Source organism: Anser brachyrhynchus (genome assembly GCF_964034855.1).
Source record: "Anser brachyrhynchus genome assembly, chromosome: 5".
NCBI classification, from domain to species: Eukaryota; Metazoa; Chordata; class Aves; order Anseriformes; family Anatidae; genus Anser; species Anser brachyrhynchus.
Window position 1 is genome coordinate 29,199,149 of NC_137699.1, and position 21,596 is coordinate 29,220,744.

Consider the following 21,596-nt stretch of genomic DNA (forward strand, 5'->3'; position numbering starts at 1 on the left):
TACATCTTATTTTTGTATGATTGTGCTTGCAGCTTCCCTTCATAATGTCTGAGCACTTGGAAACGTGAAGCATGAAACTGACTGCACGTTGGGAGGCAGTCTAGCGTGTTGATTTGGACATGGCAAGAATGATTTTAGAGGTATAAATACAGACGGGATTTGACAGCTCCGCTTAAGAGGGGCGTTTGACAACTTCTGTCTCCCACCGAGTGCTTAGGAGCTGGCGTTGCTCTGAAGCTCCGCCACCCTCTGGAAAATCTCGGATGCTTACAAGGCAGAGATGTCTGGAGGGTCGTGAAGAGATGGCTGGCTCAAGATTGCTGATGAGGACCTGCTAGGTCTAAAGAAAACTGAGAGCGCAGGTTGGAATGAAAGTCTCGCCAGCCCCCAAACCAAAATGCCAACACTCACCAGAAGAACGCAGCACGAGGTACTTTGTAACAGAGCAGCCTCCCTTATTGATGTGCCTGTGTGTGGTGTGGGTGACAAGTCAACTTTAAATACTTATGCAAAAATATGAGTTCCCCTACTTTGGAGGAAACCCTGGCCTCCTTTTGCTTTTTGTGTTATGGGGGAAAACGATTTATGAAATCTTGCCCTTGTTGTGTCTTTCCTCCCCTCTTGCTGTTCTCGGGCACCTTCTCACAGCTCAGCTTTCCACGTGTCTGCCACGGGATCCTGCTGCTTACCTGTTCACAGCTCTTCGTATTGTTGTCAGTCTTCACTGTTGTCACGTTTTTTCTTGAAGGCAGCCTACCTGCTTCCTGCCACATACAATGAACTGAAAGGCAGTGTTAAACCACAGCGATGTAAGCTTTCCCTTTAGTCCCAGTGGTTGTAGTCATTGTAACTGAGAGCAGATTTTGTTCTTGCTGTGAAGGAAAATTGTCTTCTTAGGCTCCTGAATTTCTCTGGAAGGGTTTTATTTGCTTCTGACATAATTTTGAGTTTCAAAGAATAGTTGTAATTTAAATTTTAAGTGTTTTTTTTTTTTTTAAGCGATGGGTAGGCAGGGGATGTGAGGAGAGCTTTGAAAATAGATTTTGTTAGCCTCTGAGCAAAAACATGCAGGATGTGTGTTTTTTTTTCCTGTTTTCTCGCTACTGGACGCTTTAGGACATATTTTTAGGGTTTGCAGGCTTTCTTAAAAGATTTGCAGAAATCCAGGCAGCTGTGTGTTGTGTGCTGTGACTTTTTGGAAGATGGGTGCTATGGCTACTGCCAGGATTTAGTGCAAGGCTGAGAAGCAGAGTTGGGATCTTTGAAGTAAGAAAGAAACAAATAGGGATTTGGCTGCAGGTCACGAGACAGTTCATAAGGAAACACCTGCACAGGCATTTCACAACTGTGTATAGGTCCAGGGAGGAGCAGTTTTGCAAGTAAGTGGTCTGAAAATGTCATTTGACCTCTGGTGATAAAACACCAGAAACCATCAGCTGGGGCAATTCAGGAAACATTAACTGCTTAGAGCAGTCCTAGGGAGTGAGGCAACCCCTTAAGGAGCTCATGGATAGGTAACGAAGGAATCGACTTCGCCTCCCTCACGTTGTGGCTGGCAGTGCCAGGTTGGTCAGCACGTGGTGGGAAGGCGCTAACTGGATGTCGTCGAGGGCGCTGAGCAGAGTGGTGAGGCTGGCAGGGCCCCTGGAGCCCACCCGGTCCAAGCCCTGCTCAGGCAGGGCCACCCAGAGCAGGGTGCCCAGGGCCACGTCCAAGGGACTCCAGCACCTCTCTGGGCAGCCTGTGCCAGCACCTCCTCTGCGTGTTGGTGCCTGTTGCCTCTTGTCCTGCCGCAAGGCTCCACTGAGAAGAGCCTGGCTCCACCTTCTTTACGTCCTCCCTTCAGGTATTTACATACATGGCTGAGATCCCCCTGAGCTCCCTCTTCTCCAGGCTGAACAGTCCCGGCCCTCTCCTCGCAAGGAGAGGTGCTCACTTCCTTCTCCTTCTTGGTGGTTCTTTGTTGGATGCTCTCAAGTATGCCCATCTCATACTGGGGATAGCTCTCTAGTGAGAGACTTTAAAAATAAGGGTAAGATGTCGGCTTGACTTGGTTTATTGATATTCTTGCTCTCCATGCCGTCCACCTGCCCTGTAAGCAGGGTTGGCTGTCAGGCATAGCCTTTCAGAGGAAGGGGAATGTTGCCGTTAGGGAATGAGGAAGGTATTCGTTCCCAAAGCAAAGGATCTTCAGGCATCCCTTCAAGCAATCGCCTCGGAGTTGATTTTAGAAGTAATTCAGTAGAAAAAAATGATTTTTTTCTTTCTCCTGTGGTTGCTATCTATAAGCTTATCTAAGGTCCTGTAACCTTAACAGCTGAAATGCTTTAGCTCTTTTACTCGAGCAACAAGCAGTCTTCTGAGTTGTTTTTTCTGATAGCTCATAGGAGTTGTGGTTAGGAAGGTGTCATCTCTTTATGCTGCCTTAATTACAGGAGAACATGATTAACGTGAAGTCAGTGAGAGAACTGAAACAAATGGCAGTGTTGCTGTTGTAGCTGGCACAGGCAGATGAGAAGCCAGCACTTAGTCAAATAGGCTCTTGTTTTTTTTCTGCAAATAAAGCTCAGTTTTAATGCTGAAACATTATGCAGTATATTAGCATACTTTTAATGTGTTTAATAAAAATGTTTTCTGGCTATCTGGAGACTTAACTGCAGCGGTCTGGTGTCCATCCTTGTGAAGCTGTGGGGAAGGAGGAGGTGTTTTAGGTGTGTTTATGTTACAAGAGTTACCCCTGAAAGCTTAAATATGGAGGAACCGTGGTGTTGCAGGCGTTCTGATGATGGCTGTACAGTGTTCCATCATTTAAGGAAAAAAAATGTTTTTTCATAAGCATTTTTATCAGACTCATTAGGGATGAGCACTGCAGCGAGATGAGCTGTCATCTATTGTTCCAGCTTAGAAATTAAACCATTCTTCTACTGATATGTGCAAACCTCATCCAAATGTCCCTCCAGGCAGCATTGCAGAGCGTTCACCCTTTTTACCATAGCAATTTTTCTCTTGTCTAAAATGTCTGGAGACTAACAAGCCATTGCAGTAGATCTTGGATTAAGAAAAATGCCTCAATCAGAAAACATGTAGAGCTAATGAAAAGTAAGCTGCATTATGGCTGACACCAAACCATATACAGCATCAAGAAAATCTGAAATCCAAGGGAAAATTATAAAGGGAAAAGTGCTTGTTCTGTATTTGTGTGCCCATCCTGTGCCTGCAGTAATTACTTATGATATATGGTTGTAGTTTGCATTGGAGTCTGTGGATGTTAATGGTCTTTTGGACCAGACAGTACAAAGCGGGTGGAAGTCAGCAGACTGCAATCAATTTCTAATTTTCTTGCAGTTGAAAAACACCTCGTAGGAAGTAGGCCTGCACCATTGTATCCAAGCTACCACGGGTGTGTGTGTGTGCTTGTGGTGGTCTGGATGTTGGTACCGGTGTTGCAGGTGAGGCGCTGTGAGAGAAACGAGGTTACGTGCTTCAGTCAGGGAGATCCTGCCAGGGCTGGGAACTGAGCCCAGGTGTACCGAGCCCTGCTTCAGTGCCCACATCACAAACACCGTGCTTGTTCTGTGCTCGAAATTAACAGGACCGAATAAGCAATTGCCCCTTTGAAGTGCTGTGCTGTGCCCAGAACAGCTGCTCCAAATACCTGTCTTACCTCTGGTCTGTCTGTGAGATCTCTGAGTGTCCGGGCACCACGGGCTGCAAGGGGCATGGGAGTCTTAAAATTCGTGTGTCTCAGTAGCCCGTGCTACTGCTGTGGCATGTGTATGAATGTTGTGTGCAGTCCCTAGCATGACTTGCATGTTTCCTATGCAGAAAGCTTCCTATAGAGCTCACCAAGGAATTGCTGCTGAGCTGTGTAACCTCCTGAGATATTTCCTCTGCAACTTCCTACCCCTGCTGCTGCAGGGTTTGGGGTTGGGTTCAATGCTCTTAAAGGAGCTTTTTTTTTTTTGACTGATGTTGAACCAGGTGTGGGTTGGAAGCTCTTTAACTGGTTCAGTGCTAAGCATTTGCTGTTTATGCAGGCCACGTGAACGTTTCAGGAAGACTCTGGGCTGTCTTCTAGAAGGAGCTTTGTCAGAGGCACCTTACGGCTCCGATGCGTTACTCCAAAGGCCCTGGGAGTGTCTGCTTAGCAGAAACATTTCATTTAATAAACACCAGAGTGAATGAGTCTTCTCCCAGAAGAGATCTTTCAGTAGGATTAAAACAAAAACAAGCAAACAAAACCCACCACCAACAAAGCAGTCTCCTTTTAGATGATGAGAGAAATGGCCATTGACTTTGGTGTCAGTCCCTGAGCAAACTACCCCCAAAAAAGCCAGGCTGTGCATGCTTGCCATTCGCAAAGCTGTTGGACGAGCTGCTTGCTATCAAACCCCTTCACTCTTCAATAAACAGTAAACTGGCATCTTACTTTCTGTCTTCCTGTAAGCCTCCTGAAGTGGTGCTTATATCCCCAGCTAATGATTTGATTAATAAGACTCAGGGGTCACTGAAAATGGATCTGGGAGGGTTTGAATGGCAGGAGCTCAAGGAGGGCTTTGTCTGGACCACGCTACTGAGGCCATGGGGCCACGTCAGATGGGGTTATAAATCTACAAAGGCTCTTTGCTTTAATGCCCATTTGCTTTGAGCTCTGCAGGACAGCTCCGAGTTCCCATCTGATGTTAAAAATTTAATCATGTGCAAAAGAAAATCTATCAGTGGATCACGTGAAAGAGATGGATTGGTGCTGGTCGCTTCTGCTGTGTTTAAAGCTGCCCCTGCACACAGCTGTGTATCTGGGGAGCTGGAGCATCATTTTGATAGGTAAATGTGGCATTTTACCTTCGCAGGATTGTTACATCGGAAATGAAACCTGAGCTGGATTTTTTTTTTTTAAATGTCTCCTCATTGCTCCAGATGCCTGCTAATACCTCCCATAACTGCGAATGGGCCTTTGGGTGAAAACAGCCACCAAAAGCTGTAAGAGGAAAACGAATCCAAACCGGAGAGCCAGAGCTGAACCCTTCTGACTGCAGCAGCTCTTGTCCAAATCTCAATTTCCTAGCCTCAACCCGAGGACTGGTGTGTTCTTTTCTGTGTAAAGTGCTGCTGTAAGGCTGCCCAGGACATAAAGGAATAACTTCTTACCTTCCAGAAATGCAGGCCTGCTCCCTGGCTGGGGTTATCCAGCGTGTGCTTCCTTAAACTGGAAGGGGGCACCGCTAGCCGGAGGGTGGCCTGTGGCGATGGAGCATTGCTTCCCTGCTAGCTCGCGCTGCTGTTTGCCTCTGAGTTGTTTAAGCAAAATTGTATTGGCTTGATGTGTAGGAAAGCTAGGGACAGCAGCAGGGAAATAATTTGCTTGTCAGTACAACCTGTCTCCCTGCAGGAAGGTTTTCTGAGCAAAGCTCCGGTGCTTTCTCCACAGGCCGTGCAGCTGTGTTTTCCCTAGGAGCCATCGAGAATATAACATCCATGGAAAATCTTTAAATTATTACTCTGCAACAAAAATGTTTTGGAGGAAGAGGGTAGGTCTAATCCCTACCCCTGGAAGGCACGGCCGCCTCAGGTAGCTGTGCTTGTAGCATCCAGCCGAGCGATGGCTCTTCACCTCTGCTCCTCTCATCCTGTGCCCGAGCACCTCAGGCCCCCCGCCTGTGGTGGGTGCGCTTCTGCTGCTTATTCACGGCCAATTCCAGCTCGCTGGCTTTATTGCAGGCATCGACCTCTGCTAATACGTTAAGAGGGGAAAGAGCTCTTGAAACTTGAGAGCAGTCAATTTTTCCCCTTAGCTCTCACTTAAACAAGTGAAGTGCTTCCAGTCTCCTGTCATGGGTTAGCTCTACCTGCGATCATCCCTCAGGTCCTCTTCTGCATCGCTTCAGGGCCGGGGAATCCGTGTGGTCACAGCAGTGCGGAAGGGACCTGTGGGCCTGGGGTCTTCCCTTACCTCCAGTGCAGACCGTGGCCACACTTTGATTTTTGCACTTGTTGTATGATTATCCTGCTAAAGCCCAGTATGCTTGGGTTTTCCTCCTCCGCCCTTATAAACGATGGGCTCCCAGGTTAAACCCAAACTGGTCGTATAAATGTCTGTGTGCTTTGGGGCTGTTATTTTTCACCAAGATCTTACAGCAAAAAATAATCTTCTTGTTCAGTTGTGCTTCCTTGAGGATTTTTGTCTCCTGGGACTTGGAGAGGACACTTCTGCAGGACCTGGCTCTCCCTGCTTGCCTTGTGGTGGACCCTTTTTGCCTACAAGGTTTTGTGAGACTGTTCTTTTGATGTCAAATTCCTGGCCGGTGGAAGTAAGTTTGGCTCCTGGCAGAAGTAATGCCGAAGAACCTGTAGGCTGGCCCTTAGGCCCTTACCTTCTGTTTGTGAGAGAAACGTCGCTTGCCTTACTTGCAACCTGTTGGGTTGCTTTCCTACTGTTTCCTTCAAGCAGGCCCCCAATGTAACTGGATTAGCGCATGCATACTGGAAATGCTGTGTGCCAGTTTTTACAAATTGCTTTGTCCCAGGTATCAGTGCTTACAGAATTCACCCGGCTGCTAATTCCTACCCTAGCATTGCTAGCTCCTGCCCGTTTCTAGCTCTTTTGGAGACTTGACGTAAGCAAGTTGCTTTTCCCCTCCCCTGGAGCTGCCTCCTGTGATAAAGTGTGCTGTGACTGCCCTGTGCCTCGCTTGGCCCGGAGGTCTAGGGGAGACGGTATCTGCGTTTCCAGCACTGTAAGCCACAGACATCCTTTCTCTCTTAATCTCTAAAATAAAAAGAAGGAAAGCCTGTTTTTCCTCGCTGCAGGTCACTGCTATAAATCATTGTGTCGGTGCTGGTGTCCAGGGGCAGAGACATCTTTATGCAGGGGCTCTGTGGCTTTTCCCGGTGCATTTATAAGTTAAGATGGTGTTGCTGGGCCCAGAATACTATTATTATTTTTTTATTCGTGCAATATAATTCCAGGGAAACTTTCCCCTCTCCTGAAGCTCTGGTTATGAGGAATGTTTTCTTTATAGTGCAGTGGGTGGGATGGTCACTACAGCGTTAATGCTGCTTGCCTGTGACACAGCGAGGTATTCCTGAGTTGGGGCTCAGGTGAGATGAGGCAGTAAATGCTGCTGCCCCCTGCTCTCCACCCTGTCCCTCAATGCCACTTTGAGCTGTTACGCCACCTGACACATCCTGTATGGCCCAAAAAGCCAGGGTAAGTAACAAAGCACTGGGGTTGCTGGCTCTCATCAGGCCATTGACGGCGATATTTATCAGGGACCTGCATCTGTAACTTCTCCCATACCAGCTGCAGCCCGTGCGCAGCAGGCAGGCTGTGTTTCCTCAGCTTCAGAGGCTTTACGTGTGCTCTCCAAGCTCCTGCTTTCTGTCACCAGGCAAAGGTAAGCAGGCCCCTGTTCGGTGCTGTGATGTGGCACAACCCTCGCTCCTAAACTGCAAGGCTGTGGGGTGCTGCTTCTGAACAACGGCACTGCTGGTGTGTTGGCAATTACAGCATCAGCGTCAGTACAAATGGGACGGTACAGGCCAAAATGGGAGTGGCGGTCTCACAGCATGTATACATCCGTATTGATTGTGTGATACCCCAAAATGGGGTCTTTAGGAACCAGGAGCAAAATCTCGTCGTGTGAGTGCTGACTGAGAGATGAGTGGAGGCTCACCCGAGCCCTGTGCCGTATTCCTCCATCTCTGCTGTGGCTGAGGAGCAGCTGGAACCCAGGAGGCAGGGCAGGGGCTGTGCCTGCCACATGCGGACCCCGAAACGCAGGGGGAGGCATCTTTCTGATCTCTGACCTCCCAGCAGGAGCAGCCCTTTAAGGACGAGGCAGGCAGGCAGCCTGGATGCTGCCCAGCTCAGACCCAGCAGCCACGTCAATGTCCCAGGGTGGGCTGTGCCAGCCTGGCACAGAAAAATCCTCCCCAGGGCAGAGAGAAGCTGATTGAGCTCGCTGGCTCCTGCTCTGCTCCCCTTTTGTGGAGGAAAAATAAGAAGCAGCTGCCTCCAAGCGTGAGATTTTGGGGTGTGCGTCAGAGTAAGGGATGCTTGACAGCAAAACGTCTCGCCCTGGTTCCTGCCTGGGGAGCTGCAATGTCAAGTGAAATAACCTTCCAGGCTGCCTTTGGTGCAGAGGTCCTTTGGCTTATGGTATTGCTCTCTGTCTGGTGAGCTGTCTGCCTCCTGTATGCCTGATCTCAGGCTTTCTTTGCTCCTTTTATTTTTTTTTTCTCCTCGGGCTGGGATGTGCTCTGCCTTTAATGCATCGGGAAGCCATACGCAATGAGGAAACTCTCATCATCTGTGCATCAGGGCGAATTACTGACTGAGTGCTGAGCAGTCACGGTATTGATTCAGACCGTAGCCCAGTCTCTCCGCCTGCCGCTCGGCGTGGCTGGGTGCATCCTTCTGGTTCGCCGCATATAATCGGCCTCCCGGAGCCGCCAAGCAGAGGGGGGAGAGTTGGAACCAAACCCATCTACAATGTTTGCTTCAAAATCCAGCTCTGTGTCCCCTTCTCCGTCCATGGACCAGGCAGATTCGGATGCTCTGGACATCAGCACCAAAGTGCAGCTGTACGGCGTGCTCTGGAAGAGACCCTTTGGGAGGCAGTCGGCCAAGTGGTCCAGGAGGTAAGCCACGGGTGTCGAGGGGTGCTGGGGTGAAATACAAAGCTGAGGGGTGCTGGGGTGAGTTGGCTGCGTGCTCAGACTCTTTTCAAGTGCAGCCAGCCAGGCAGGGACGAGGGGTGAAGCTTCGACAGAGCTTCCCTGCTGTCCTGTGTCTGCTTCAGAGACTCGGACCCCAGTGTGCTCTCCTCTGTCTGGCCACGGGGCATCCTGAAAGGGGTCTGAAAGGTTTGCTAGCACATTGCCAAGGGCAGAAGTATGACCTATCGTGCCGAAGTGATGGGTCAGCCTGAGGTGCAAAGCTGGCACAATTTCTGTACGTGAAGCACTGAGCCTCTCGGGAGAGCAGCTATCAAATGATGAGGCAGCGTTGGTCGTGGATGGGTACGCGCACAGGAGCACGGCACGGCTCGCTCTTGTTGCTTGCTGGGGGTACACGATCCTATGGATTAAGCCGTCCGGCATTCCTGGGAGGCAGACTCATGTCACTGCTGATAGGCGTCACTGGCAAGCCGCTCAGTTACAAGGCCAGCAGCAGAGAAACTTGTGTTTTCACCTTGCTGCTGTCAGAGATTTTGTGACCCAGGAGCTGTTGTAGTGAACTTTAGAAGGAGGATAATAGTACTGGCCCTCCTTTGGCAGTTTGGTAGTACTACCTCCTCTGGTAGATATCAGCACAGGAAACTGTGCCAGAAATGCAAAGTAATACTGTTTTCCTTTTTTCCCCCCATTTCCCTTGGGAAAAGGCAGAAATGAGTTGCTAACAAAAGGCAGCCCAGGAAGCCCAAGCTACCCCTGGGGCTGAAAGGCTGCACGGCCTTTTGCTGAAGTGTAGACACAAGGAATCAAAGCGTTACTTCGGTAGTGGTTTTGTGCTTGTGGCTGCCTGGGACTCATGCAGGTTTTATTCTGTGCTCTTTTTTCTGAAAGCGTGGCCTGTTTTCACCAAGGACAGAATTTGTGTCGGTGTTCCCTGCTCAGCTCACAAGCACTGCTATTTAAATGAATGGTGTCTGGAAGCTGACGTGACTGTGCTGCTGAGAAATGGACAAAATAGCATAGGGGGAAGGTAATTTGCTATGGAGGACGCATTCTTAAAAGATTTTCTTCCTAATCAAAATTTCTTACAGGCAAATGGCCCAGCTCTGCTCTCTCTGTCATTATTTATTTAGTGCTGTTCTATTCCTAGAAGTCATCCCCATCTTCAGTGAGTTGTAAATATTTTAGTGATGGTGAGTGGGAGGAGGCGGGGAGGCAGGCGTGGGGCAGCGTGGAAGGCTGGCTGCGAGCACGGCCACTGAGGGTCCCGGGGGAACAGGGACAGGAAGGTATTTGGTAAATGGGAGATGACTCCTGGGCATTTGTAGGGCTGGGAAGGAGCGGCTTCCAGAGCAAAAAGCCTGTGGGACTGGAGGATCAATGGGAGAGCTGGTCCAAGAATGGGCTGATCCTGGCAGCAGAGCATAAGGAGGCATCAGCACAGGGAGCACACAGGAGTGGTGTGATGGTGCCCTCCTGCCTCGGGGTCAGAGGGGCCGGAGAAGGCACAGGTTTGCCTGGGGGAGCCCCAGCACATCGGGCTCTTCTGCAGCCTGGCTTTTGCTCTATCGAGCCCAGTGGGGTGGCTCCCGGGCCCTGGCAGTCCGTGGATGTATGCAGCTGGGTGCGGGCTGCAGGGCGCTGGTCCTGCGCGAGGAACCCAGAGCTTCTGGCACAGCGTATCTGGGGCCGTGCCGTGCCACAAGCTCTAAGAGTTTGCTGAAATTCCTCTGAAAGCAGAGAGAGTTCTTGGCACAGAACAGGTTCGCTCTAAACTCAAAAATCTTGCGTGTCATTATCCATCAGCCATTATGGGGGGGATGAGGAGCAGTCTCATGAATTTCCCACCCCCCATGCCCAGCAAGGCACAGCTGCTTAAGTGCATTATTATGTGAAACGAAGAAGAGATGTTTCCCTTTCTGGTTAAATTAAGTGGAAAACAAACAAACAAAACCCTACTGCTAGATACAGTTGGGGATCTGATCTCTGAGGAATGCAGATTTTGTCCTGAAATATTGGATTTTATATATTTTGTCTCATTTTATCTATTTAGTATTTACAGGCCATGCCTTAGCTGTGGAATAATTTTGCACTAGACAGAGGTAGTAGTCCCTGTCCTGAGGAAAGCCTTTCCAAGCGAAGGGAGATAAAGCAGGAAGATCGATCACGTCAGGCCATCAGTCATGCAACTCACTCTGTGTGGCTTTTAAGAGCTGCACTATGTTTACTGGCTCGATCCCATTCATTTGGCTGTAGCAACAGTGCTGCAGGAGATGCTGAGAAGAAAAGCAGGTGTTTATAGGAAGGATGGAGACTGAATGGATTACAAATCAGTGGGAAAAAAATCCAGGAAGAGTGTCCAGAGCTTTGGTGACTTAGTGATTGAAATCCCCGATTTGGAGACTTCATTAGCAGCATCCTATCTCTCAGAGTAGAGCTCTCTGGCTTTGGAAAGCCATAGTCTCTTTCCTCCTCTTCCCACAAAGCTGCACTCGCTTTTCCTTCCAACCAACGGCACGCAGTTTAGGCTGTTCCCGGGTACACAAGTTGTACCGGCAGCAGCATCAGCGGAGTCTGGAATGAAAGCCCGAGGTGTGTCCCTGCGCTGGAGCTGGCGCTGGTGGAGCACCGCAGCTCTCGGGGCTGGAAGTGACACATCCTCCTCTACCACGAGTAGCCCCAGCCCCACACAGAAGTGTCAGTCTCTAAGCTGTCTGTCACCGTTCGGCTGTGACCCTTTAAGGGCATCGGCTGAGTGGCTGTCCACAGCAAGGAGGAACACAGGGAACTGAAAAGAGTAGAGAACAAAAGGCAAAGTGTGCTGATACCTCTGAGGAGATGTGCTGATACACATCGGAGGTGCCAGGCTGCTGCTGGAAGGAGGGACAAACAGCACTTGTGTCCTTTTCCCGTAGTTTTCTCGATCTGTCCCTAAGGAGGGGGAGCGGGCCTGGGATTTGCTGTGTGTGCTCCTGGGCTGGTGCCCAGAGACCCGGAGCCAGCATGCTGCAGTGTGGTAATGTAAGTACTTAGCTTGGGCCACTGTCGCTTCAAAAACTTTCTCAAAGATTAGCTAATTAATCTCGTTAGCCCTCTGCGATACAAAGACAGCCCTCTATCCCCAGAGATCAGTATCTCTGCCTGCCATATGTGTCCGGTAGGCCTAATCCTGGCAGATCGCATCTATGCCTTCGCACCAAGTCACTGCTTGTTGCTGTCCCTCCCCTATCCCGGTTTAATTACACTGCCATTTCGGTGGTTTCCCTCATCTTTCCACTCCCTCTTCTTTCCCTGTCACACCTGTGCCGAACTCAGACATGTGCCCAGCGTCCCCAGCCCCGCAGGCCCACTCCTTGGGTGTCTCTCCCATTCCCCCTTGGTCATCTTTGGCCTTCCTGCTCACCTGGGTGCTGCTGCAGCCATCTGCCTCTGCAGTCCTGCAACTTCCCTTCTCCCAGTTATTATTAATTATTAATTATTATTATTAATTATCCCTGCATCTTTGTACAGACAGTTTGTCCTGAAAGTCAAAGCTGAAGTGGTAGTCTCGAGTTTTTAGGTGTTGCCTTTCAGGTAAGGATAGAAAAGAGAATATAAACAAATGCAGCAGTCCACCAGCTAACTGGATTTCCAGCATTCTTCCTTACTTGTTTGGTTATTTTTTCCTGCTATTTATTGTATTTTTAAAACTCTTATTTTGTCTGTTTTCATTCCAAATCCCCATGGATTCTCTCTGCATCCGTGAGGTCAGGGATCTGAAAGTTCATTAATCCGCCAGAGGCACATCAATTCTGGGAGATCAGTGCTGTGCTTTGCTCTTGTTTTTGTTTTGGCTAGTTTTTCCACTGGAGCATAACCTGTAATACGGGGATTAACAGGAACACTGAGCATCCAGAAAAGTATGTAACAAAGTAGGCACTAGAGATACGGTGACGATGCACCACTCACATGAAGACTTTCCCAGAGAGTTAATGAGAAGAGGTGGGAGGGAAAGTGAAACAAGAAGGCACAAGGCTGCTGCTGGCAGAAATGGCATGGGCAGGAGGAACAAGCCCTGGCTGCTCTGTGGGGACCTTCCTGGTGCCTGCCTTGGACGGGGCTCCAGGGCTACCATCAGTGGGCAGACGGTGACTCCCATGGGGCCATCTCCGATCCTGATGCAGGAATCACAGCTGCTTTTTCTGTTAACGCAAATGTACCAGAAAATACCAATCCTTGTTTCACACAGAGGTGGAGCCTGGGTGAATCCACGCCATCAGGCATGTCTCCTAGTGCCGAATCTGCCAAATGGCCTGTATTTGCCTGTGTCTCAGAGCTGTGTGAGTGGCTTACCCCTCCTCTGGGATGCTCCTCCGTGTCCCTGCCTGCTGTCATGAGAGAACTGTTCTGTGGTGCTGGCTAGAGATCCCGTACTAGGGCGAGTGGTACTCGTTCCTCCTCAGGGACCTTGCTGGACTGGCTGCACGGGGCACAAGCACCGTTTTGGTCCTCTGCTAACTAACTAAGCTCAGCACAGAAGAGCGCTTTTTGCACTGAGTCACGATGTGCTGTCTAGAGAGGTTTTGCAAGGCTGTGGTCGGGAACAAGCGGTGAAGGTAGGCAGTCAACCGTGATGTTCCTGGAGCATCAGGCAAGAAGACAGTGTCCTGCTGAGGCAGCAAGCTGGCTGCTTCTTCCCACCTCCGATGTTCACACAAATGGATACAAATGAGTGGGCAAGGAGAAAGAAAAAAACTGAGGGCACCTGAATTCCTGCTGGTCTTTGTGCATTGTGAATGTTCCTGGGTGTAAATGTGCTCAATGTGTTCAATGACTGCCACTCTGAAACATCTTGAAGCAGGCCTGCAGCCAGAGTTTGCTGCAGGTCCTTCTACAGAACAGTGCAAAACATATTCTTTGTCATTTACTTGTCTGAAAGCTCCCTACTAAACCATTCTCTGTCCTTCCAGCTGCTTTTCAGCATGTTTGAGTGCTGCAGATATTTAGGCTGAATTTAAGTGAAGTCAGATCTCTCTTCCCTATGCCATTGCCTGCAGGGTAAATGCAACATCAATTTTCTAAGAGAAGAGGCACTCTCCTAGGGGCATTTTGAACATCCAAATAGACTAAAAGCAGAACTCCTTTAATTACAATTTTAGGACATGCTCCAGTAAATTAGAGGCTTGATTTACAGGTGCTGTGATGTTTTGTGGCTACCGTGCAGTGCTTGTCAGAACATACCTAAGGCTAATTGTGCATAATAAGGCACATCTTAATGTGATGCATATGAGAAGAAAATTCAATTTCTTTTCTATTTACAAAGGCCAGTGTTAGGAGACTTTGCCAACATCTCTGCTTAAAAATATCTCTAAAATTTATTTCTGCTTCTGAGTGCTCTCATGACGAATACATGGCCTTGAGAGTCGCTTGAGGATGCTCCCCTGTGGCTCTCCCTGCCATATGACTCAGTGTTACAGTGGGAACACTTCCCTCTTGGCTTACATTGGCAAGGGACAATGAGAGGACAAAGGGCAGCAGGGAGGTGATTGCAAAAGTAAGCTTTTAGTTGCTTTTAGCCCACGTGAGAGCCTTTTAAAGAATGGAGCAGCTCTCTTCCAATAGGTTGAAGCCACCATGTAGGCTAGACAGAATACACACAGGTCAAGACATCAAAACACTTTGGCTGGGATCCTGTCTTGGATGCAGACTGCTGTCCCATTCCCCTGCCAGTAAATGATGCCATAGTTTGTTTTCAACACCAGCGTGTGCAGTATGGAAGCACAAGGCACTTGAACGTAGCGCTTACTGCTTAAGCACTAGCACTTGCCTTTGGATGGAAGTTGAGGCACCCCGCGTGAAGGTTGAGTGGGACTGGTCAACTTCTCTGCTCAGAAAGCAGCTATAGGTGGGCATTTTCTTGTGCTGTGAACGAAGAGCTCTGTTCTAGCAGAATTTTGTTTCTTTTCTGTCTTACAGGTTCTTCATCATTAAGGAGAGTTTCCTGCTCTACTATGCTGAGAGTGAGAAGAAGAACTTTGAAAGCAATAAATACTTCAATATCCACCCCAAGGTGAGCAGTGCTAGCAAGGGAGAAAGGGTTACTCTGTTCCTAGCTTCTCTTTTTCATTAGACTATCAAGTTAAGAAGAGGTAAGGCACAAGCTTACAGATCTGGGGAAGCGTCCAAAAAAAAGTGAGAGTTGTGTCAGTCCGCGGCATTGACCTACTGACAAGGGTAATGGATGCACAACCTTTATGTGCTATCTTACCACTCTGCAGCGTCTGCCCCTGTCAAGAGATCACATTCTCCTTGACAAAACACCTTCCCACCTCCGTGCTTTAGCCAGCAACCTCCCCTCCAAGCTGAATGCATGTTTATGTCCTTTCAGATACCACTTGGAGGTCTCCTGGTGGTGGTGGTGGGAGTCCCTCTGCTTTTCAGGAGCTGTGTATATCACCCCCCCCCAGGATGTCCAAGGCAGGGCATAGGCACAAGAGTGACCAAGGGTGGTGGTTCAGCTGATTAATTGTTAAGGGTGATACTTGACTTTGACTGATTGGAGTGCTCTGGTTCATCCCCAGGGTGTCATACCCCTGGGGGGCTGCATCGTGGAACCCAAAGAAGAGCCCAGCATGCCTTATGCCATAAGGATCTCTCATGAAGACTTCCATGTAAGTAGATTTCTTTTCCTTCTCAAGAAAAACAAAACCCAAAAGCACTTATTGCTCGTGAGCAGAGCTGGATTTCCCACTCTACCAATGTCTGTGTACCCTCTCTGGGCAAACTATTCTGGGAGAGAGAGGGTGGCTTAGCATACAAAGTCCCCTCAAGGCTTTGCTACTGCCCCTGCTTTGACAGCCAACAAGGAAATTTCCTCCTTTTGACAGTGGGTTTAGTATACTAGCAAACCAGTAGATGGAAATCTGGGAGCCCAAGAGCTCATTTCCCCTTATTCCCTCCCTATCCCTTCATTCTTTCTACGAGCTCTTGCTGTATGCATCTCCTTCCAAGCAAGAATGTGTGGTAGGCCTGGGCCGTATTCGCTCCGGCGTGATGCCTCCTGCAGAGGTGAGCCTCCTCCTGCCATAGCTGTGTGCAGCTCGTGCCCTGAGCGTAAGGCATCAGCCTCTCTAATCTGGGTTTCTTTCCCCTCCCCTTCCCTCTTCCAGGGTAACATTGTTCTAGCAGCCGAGTCAGAGTTTGAGCAGGCTCAGTGGCTGGAGATGCTGCAGGAGTCTGGAAAAGTGTAAGCTGCTTTCTGTTCCTTCTTCTCTTTGATCTGCTCTGTAGATGTATAAAGGATAAAGAGGAAAAAGCCTGACTAGAAGGACTGTGGGGAGGCAGAGAAGCTCCCCAAGACCAGTGAGACCCTCACTTGACTCCTGGGTCCACCCTTTCCTAAAATACAAACTCTGTAAAACTGACAGAAAGCTTCCTGTGTTGGTGTGCAGTGCAGTGACCCTTGGCTAACAAATCTGGGCTGTCATCTGGGACCTGCTGTCCCTTTCCCTGGTCTCAGAGATGTGGGACCTGGGGCTTAGCAGAAGCTCTGAGTCTCAGCAGGTGCGGGAAGAGGTAGCACTTAAAAAGGGATGTGAATTTCCCTGGGCAGGTAGGAACTTGCAGAGCTAGAAACTTGTAGGGCAGAGCCTACCATTCAGATAGGCAGTAATTTGGGGGCCAAATTCGTCTCCCAAGTGCATGTGGGAGGGAAGGGGTGTATATGGGGCTCTCACAAGCAACCCCTGCCCGGCTGCTTGTTTCAGAGCCACCCTCCTCTGCAGGCCTTGCCCCAATATTCCAGCACTGGAGTTTAAAACAGGCATCGGGGTGGTGGCTTCCCCTCTATGCTTCTGCAACCTGCAGTGGAGAAAGATGCAGCCCCTGTGTTGCTTGGTTAGTGCCAATGATGGCCTTTGTGTGACAAAAAGAAGTGATTGCACAATCTATGTTGGTGTGTATATGTTTCCATAAAAGCACCAAGGTGGGAATACAAAAGCCCTCCGTGCCTGCGGTGGCAGTCCCTGCACAGCCTACCAGGAGACTTGGTGGGCAATGGGAAAGAAATCACCAGCTCTTTTGTGTGGAGAAAGGCACGAGCTGGGATGCGGCCTGCTGAGGATAAGATCAAGAGCTTGCTCTGAGCAATGTGCCAACTGTTGCCATACCACATGAGAGCACGTGATGTGCTGCTGAAGCCATTTTGCATTGTGATTGGCATAAAAAAAAAAAAAAGACCTGGCATTTGAGAAAGGAGGAAAAAATTGGATTGTCCTGTTTCTCCCTCATTTTCTGGAAGACATTTGTGGCTACTTCAGGGTAAGAGCCAACTCAAACTCAGGTACCTCTACTGCTGACTTGATGTGTGTGAAATCCCTCATGATGCCATTTCTTACTTGCTTCCTATTGTCTCCTAAGCAAAGGTCCATTCCCTATTTCTGTTCATCTAAGCCAGACAAACTACACTCATGACCCTCTTGCCACCTACTGGGGCAGCTCTGCCTTCATATAGTCCGTCTCCCTGTGGGGCCATGCCTTGTGTCCCTGTCTCCTCATCCCCATATACAGATGACGATCCAGCCAGGGGTGTTAGGTAAAGGGAGCATGGTCCACGTATCCTTTGGCCCACGAAGTACTAAGTGCCTCCAGAAATTGGTTGTAGATGCTCCCAGGAAAGGTAAAATGCAGGCACAACTGCAGAGGTGTCCCCACCTCAAAAGGACTTGGAGTATGGACACCCACCTGCAAAAGGAGCATCAGCCTTTCTGATGCTGTGCTTTCCAGCACTTCAAGCAATGTGGCTTTTTCTAACAAAAGCTCACGTGGTAAGAAGAACAAAATAACAAAGCACTAGTTTGCTCCCCCCTCAGCCATAGTGAGCACCTGCACCTCCCTACAGGTGCGGTTGCACTCAGGCACTGGTTCCAGCAGATAAAAGGAATAAAAGCCTAAATACTACACAGTGCTATGGATATATCTGGCAAGTTACACAGCAGTGGGTGTTGCTACCTTTGAGCTACAGACAGGGAAACTTGTCAGGCTGGGGAGGAAGCACTGAAAAGTGAATCTAATGAATAGACCCCTTAAAAGCTGCAGCCATTTTAAAACCCTCCATGTAATTATATGATAAACTCTACCTCCCCTGCTTGAGTTGTTTGCTGTTGGGTTCTCTGGGATCACATTCTTCCTCCATCAGAGCACATTAGTGGAAAAACACACATTCACACCCACATATTCTCACTCAGGTTGAAGATGTCTACCTGTGGGCAGAACATCACCTTTTTAATTAGCATTCTAATTTCCTCTCCACTTTGGAAATATCCTGGATGCTCGTTAGCTGAACAGAAACCCAGCCGCCTGCAAAGAGCACAAGGCAGTGCCTGGGCTGTTAGAAGTGTGAGTTGCCTGGTCCCTGGGGTAACGCGTGTTTAATGTATTTGTCTGGCTTTTGCAAGAGACAAAGTACAGGTTGCCTTGAAATTGTTTTGTAAGATGTTGCCAACTTACGGTTTCCAAAAAGCTACAGTCTCAAATGGCTCACAAAGAGGCCTGATGCAGGAAGGCTTACAGGTATTTAATATTCATAGGCTCCCTTACGACTTAACAAAGATGAGAAAACTTCTGGGCAGCAGTTGCTGTTCCTGTATGTGCACCTATATAAATAGATTGGAATTGATTTTACATATGCATTTCATGTATTTTATGTGTGTAGGTGCTGTTTGCTAATGGAACGTGGATAGAAGTGAATAGCAAACTGGTTCTGTTTTGATTTGTACGTCTGTGTCCTTGGTTACTTAGTCTCTGTATTGAAGCCTACTCTGTCCGTCAACTCAGTCACTAATGGGCATCTGCTCCACAGGCCTTTTAGGCAGCTTAGTTTCATAATGTTTTCAAGAGACCTTGAGATCCTCTGGCCAGTGGTGCTGCAATAACGCAAGGTACTCTTTGAATATGCCTGCTACCTTTAACTCTCTGTACTTGCCACTTTCTCATCTGGCTTTTTTTATCTCTGGTACCTCAATGCTTTTACAGGGAGAGGCACTTACCTCAATGTAGGGCCAGGCACCAAATTCTCGTGGCGTACAAATTGAGTGGAGGAGGGATTGATTGGTTCCAGGATGGATACCAGAAAGGCTGGAGATACAAGGCTTTGGGAAGGGGACAATAAGTAGTTAATGTTTGAAGTGGAAAAGTAGCTAAACCAGCAAAATATTGGAAAAGCAGAAGACAATGCCACTAGTCTATGAGAAGTTAGGATTCATTTAGTGTGTTCCAGGTACATCCTGTTGCAGCTGGAGGCTGTGCATGTGCTGGGTTGGTCTGGAGAGCGCTCAAGACTAGGCTTAGTATAGAAATCTCCAAAGCACTGGAGAAACAATTGAGTAGCTGTGTGGTATTGATGTACAGCTCCTGTAAACTTCCTTTTACTGAACATCAGGAAAATTTCTCCAAGTCACTTGCAGAGAAAAATCTAGAGAATCACGATCACCACTGAGAGATTGTGTTTAAATTCTTTGGTAGATTGCTAGGCTGAGCCCCTTTGCCTCTCTCTGTGGGACCCTTAACTCTCTTTTACTGTCTGCTTTGGCTGCTCTCTCTAGTACCTGGAAGAATGCCCAGCTAGGAGAAGCCATGATCGAGAGCCTGGAAGCCCAGGGACTGCAGCTGGCCAAGGAGAAACAGGAATATTTAGGTAGGAGACTCTAAATGCTGTAAAACCCAAAATAGCCATTTGGCTAGAAGAAACCTCTGGAGGTTACGTAGTCCAATTCCCTACTCAGAAACCAACCTCTGGATAGCAATACTTTGGGTGCTCTGACTGCCCTGGGAGGTGCGGCCGTCACTCCCCGCATTGCCTATGGCAAGAGCCAAAGGAGAGCAGACTCTTTAACCCAGATGGCTCCTAAGTTAGGTGGAGTATTCCTCAAGAGAGGTGCAATAGCCTTTCTGGCCTGGTGACTCCACACCTTGCACAGTGATTACAGAGATAATAGGAAGTGCTGAGAGGAGGACCTGGAGAGACAGGTGGAAAGTTAGAAAATTTTGTCAAAATGTTGTTTTGCAAACACCAGAGCAGAACAAAGAGCTTAAGGCTGAAGAGGACCACAGTATGATAAAAGACAAGGTGATGGAGGAACAGAGGAAAAAGCACTCTGTGGCAAACCAAAGACACGTGGAATGTAAAATACATATTTCACTGGGTTTTTTTGGTCCTTGACAAGATTATCCTCAGCTGGTGAATTTTCACAGCTGGTTACTTTCTTTTGACAGCAATTCTATATTTATTCCTATTTAACTGATGAGGTTTCTGCCTCATTAACCTCATTGTCAGTGATCTGTGTCCATCCTGTAGTTAAGTTTCGATGTCAGGCATTCCTACTGGCACCAGGTCAAGGATCTTTGGAGAACAGAAACACTGCCCTTCATTTCTGCTCTAGGGAATTCCCTGTGTCCCCATGGGGTTACCTTCCATCTCCCCTCCTCGCCCAGCTAGGATCCAGGTTTCGCAGGGGACTGATTTCTCCAGGCTGTGCAACTATAATCTATTTGCAGTTAGGTTTGTTTAAATATATTAAGATCATCCTTCTTCATAATCGCACACAAAGCTATCCTAGATATTTATGTCCATATGGTAAAACAAAACAAAGAAACGTAACAACAAAACCCAGCTATCAATCTTCATGACTAAACCCAATGTCAGTTCTAAAAACAAGCAAGCCTCTACTCAAGGCGTGTGTAATGGGCACACGATGAACAAGAGGCTTTAAGACGTCACTGTGGGGAATAGCTCCAAAGAGTTGTTATTTAACACCTCTTTTTAGTCTCAAGCCATCTAACATCCACGTAGATTCATTCATATGATTTAGGATCACCAGAATAAACCATCAGTGCTGTTTTCTGTTGACTTAACTCCCCTTACACTCATATCACAGAACAATTGATTATACTTTTGTCTCTGTTTAACATTGCACATACACATGGTCAGGACAACTTAAACCTCCCCAGAATAATTTTTTTTCCTATTGGTTCAAAGCCTATTGTAACTCTAACAGACCACAGTGCTTTTTACCTTACAACTTAATAATAAACCTAAATACCTTCCTTATCCAAGGTAAACCGAGTAGACAGACGTGTCTACTTCATGTTTCATCATGGGCCCTGTAGGCCTTTGACTTCAGGGCAAAGTTTTTCTCTTACTGAATTAAGTAAAGTAAGATCTAGTAAATCTAGTGAGGCTTAGTACAATGAGAGGTTTGTTTGTATGGGCAGCAGCTCCCCGTGCATTCAGCAGAGTTTATTTGGAGTATGCCTTGAAGGCCCCTCTAGACTTGAGGGAGGGTGGGAGACCTCTTCTCCTAGTTTAACCTAGAGGGGTTAAAGGAGAGGGTGATGTGCTGGGAGGGTAAGGGCAGGGCACTGAGACATATGAGGAGAACAGACTGCTGCCGTGCTGTGAGTGACCCCGTGTGCCCACTTAGCCCTTCTGTACCTCCTCTCCCTTATGTGTGAAGCAGAGCTGAGGATGTTTTCCTAGCTCAGCTAGAGGGTGGCGAAGGTTAGTTTGTTAATGCACTTGGGAGGAACCCTTAGAAGGAGTACACATTAATATGATTGCTTAGTTTAAGTTATTTGGCAGGAGGGAAATTACCAAGCATCCCATTAGTGTCATCTCAGCCTTTGGAGCCTCTCAAACAGATATGCATGGAGCAATAGAAAACGCTGCGCTTACAAGCTCCCGTCAGTGCTTCATGCTTATAAACATCCCCGGGATATAAATTGCTTTTCTCTGCGTTTGGCCTTTGTGTGTGTGTATGTTTGCAGATAAGCTGATGGAAGAAACAGAAGAGCTGTGTCTGCAGAGGGAGCAGAAAGAGGTGAGTGTTCATCACAAACCAATTCCCTTCTGCTTCCACGGGGCAGGGCTGGGAGGTCGGAAGCTG

At 48.2% G+C, this 21,596-nt stretch overlaps 1 protein-coding gene across 2 annotated transcripts in view; it reads left to right on the plus strand.

Annotated features, from left to right (window-relative positions):
- The first annotated feature begins 37 nt into the window (after positions 1-37).
- PLEKHD1 (pleckstrin homology and coiled-coil domain containing D1) overlaps positions 38-21,596 on the plus strand; it is a 32,885-nt gene continuing 11,326 nt past the window's right edge. For both annotated transcript variants that reach the window (XR_013952200.1, XM_080595405.1), the window contains exons 1-6: positions 38-8,640; positions 14,632-14,725; positions 15,237-15,326; positions 15,825-15,901; positions 19,257-19,348; positions 21,478-21,530. Coding sequence is in view for 1 of the 2 variants with exons in the window: in XM_080595405.1 (XP_080451531.1) it covers positions 8,492-8,640; positions 14,632-14,725; positions 15,237-15,326; positions 15,825-15,901; positions 19,257-19,348; positions 21,478-21,530 (555 nt within the window). In the remaining variant the exon portion in view is untranslated. The remainder of the gene's footprint in view (positions 8,641-14,631; positions 14,726-15,236; positions 15,327-15,824; positions 15,902-19,256; positions 19,349-21,477; positions 21,531-21,596) is intronic.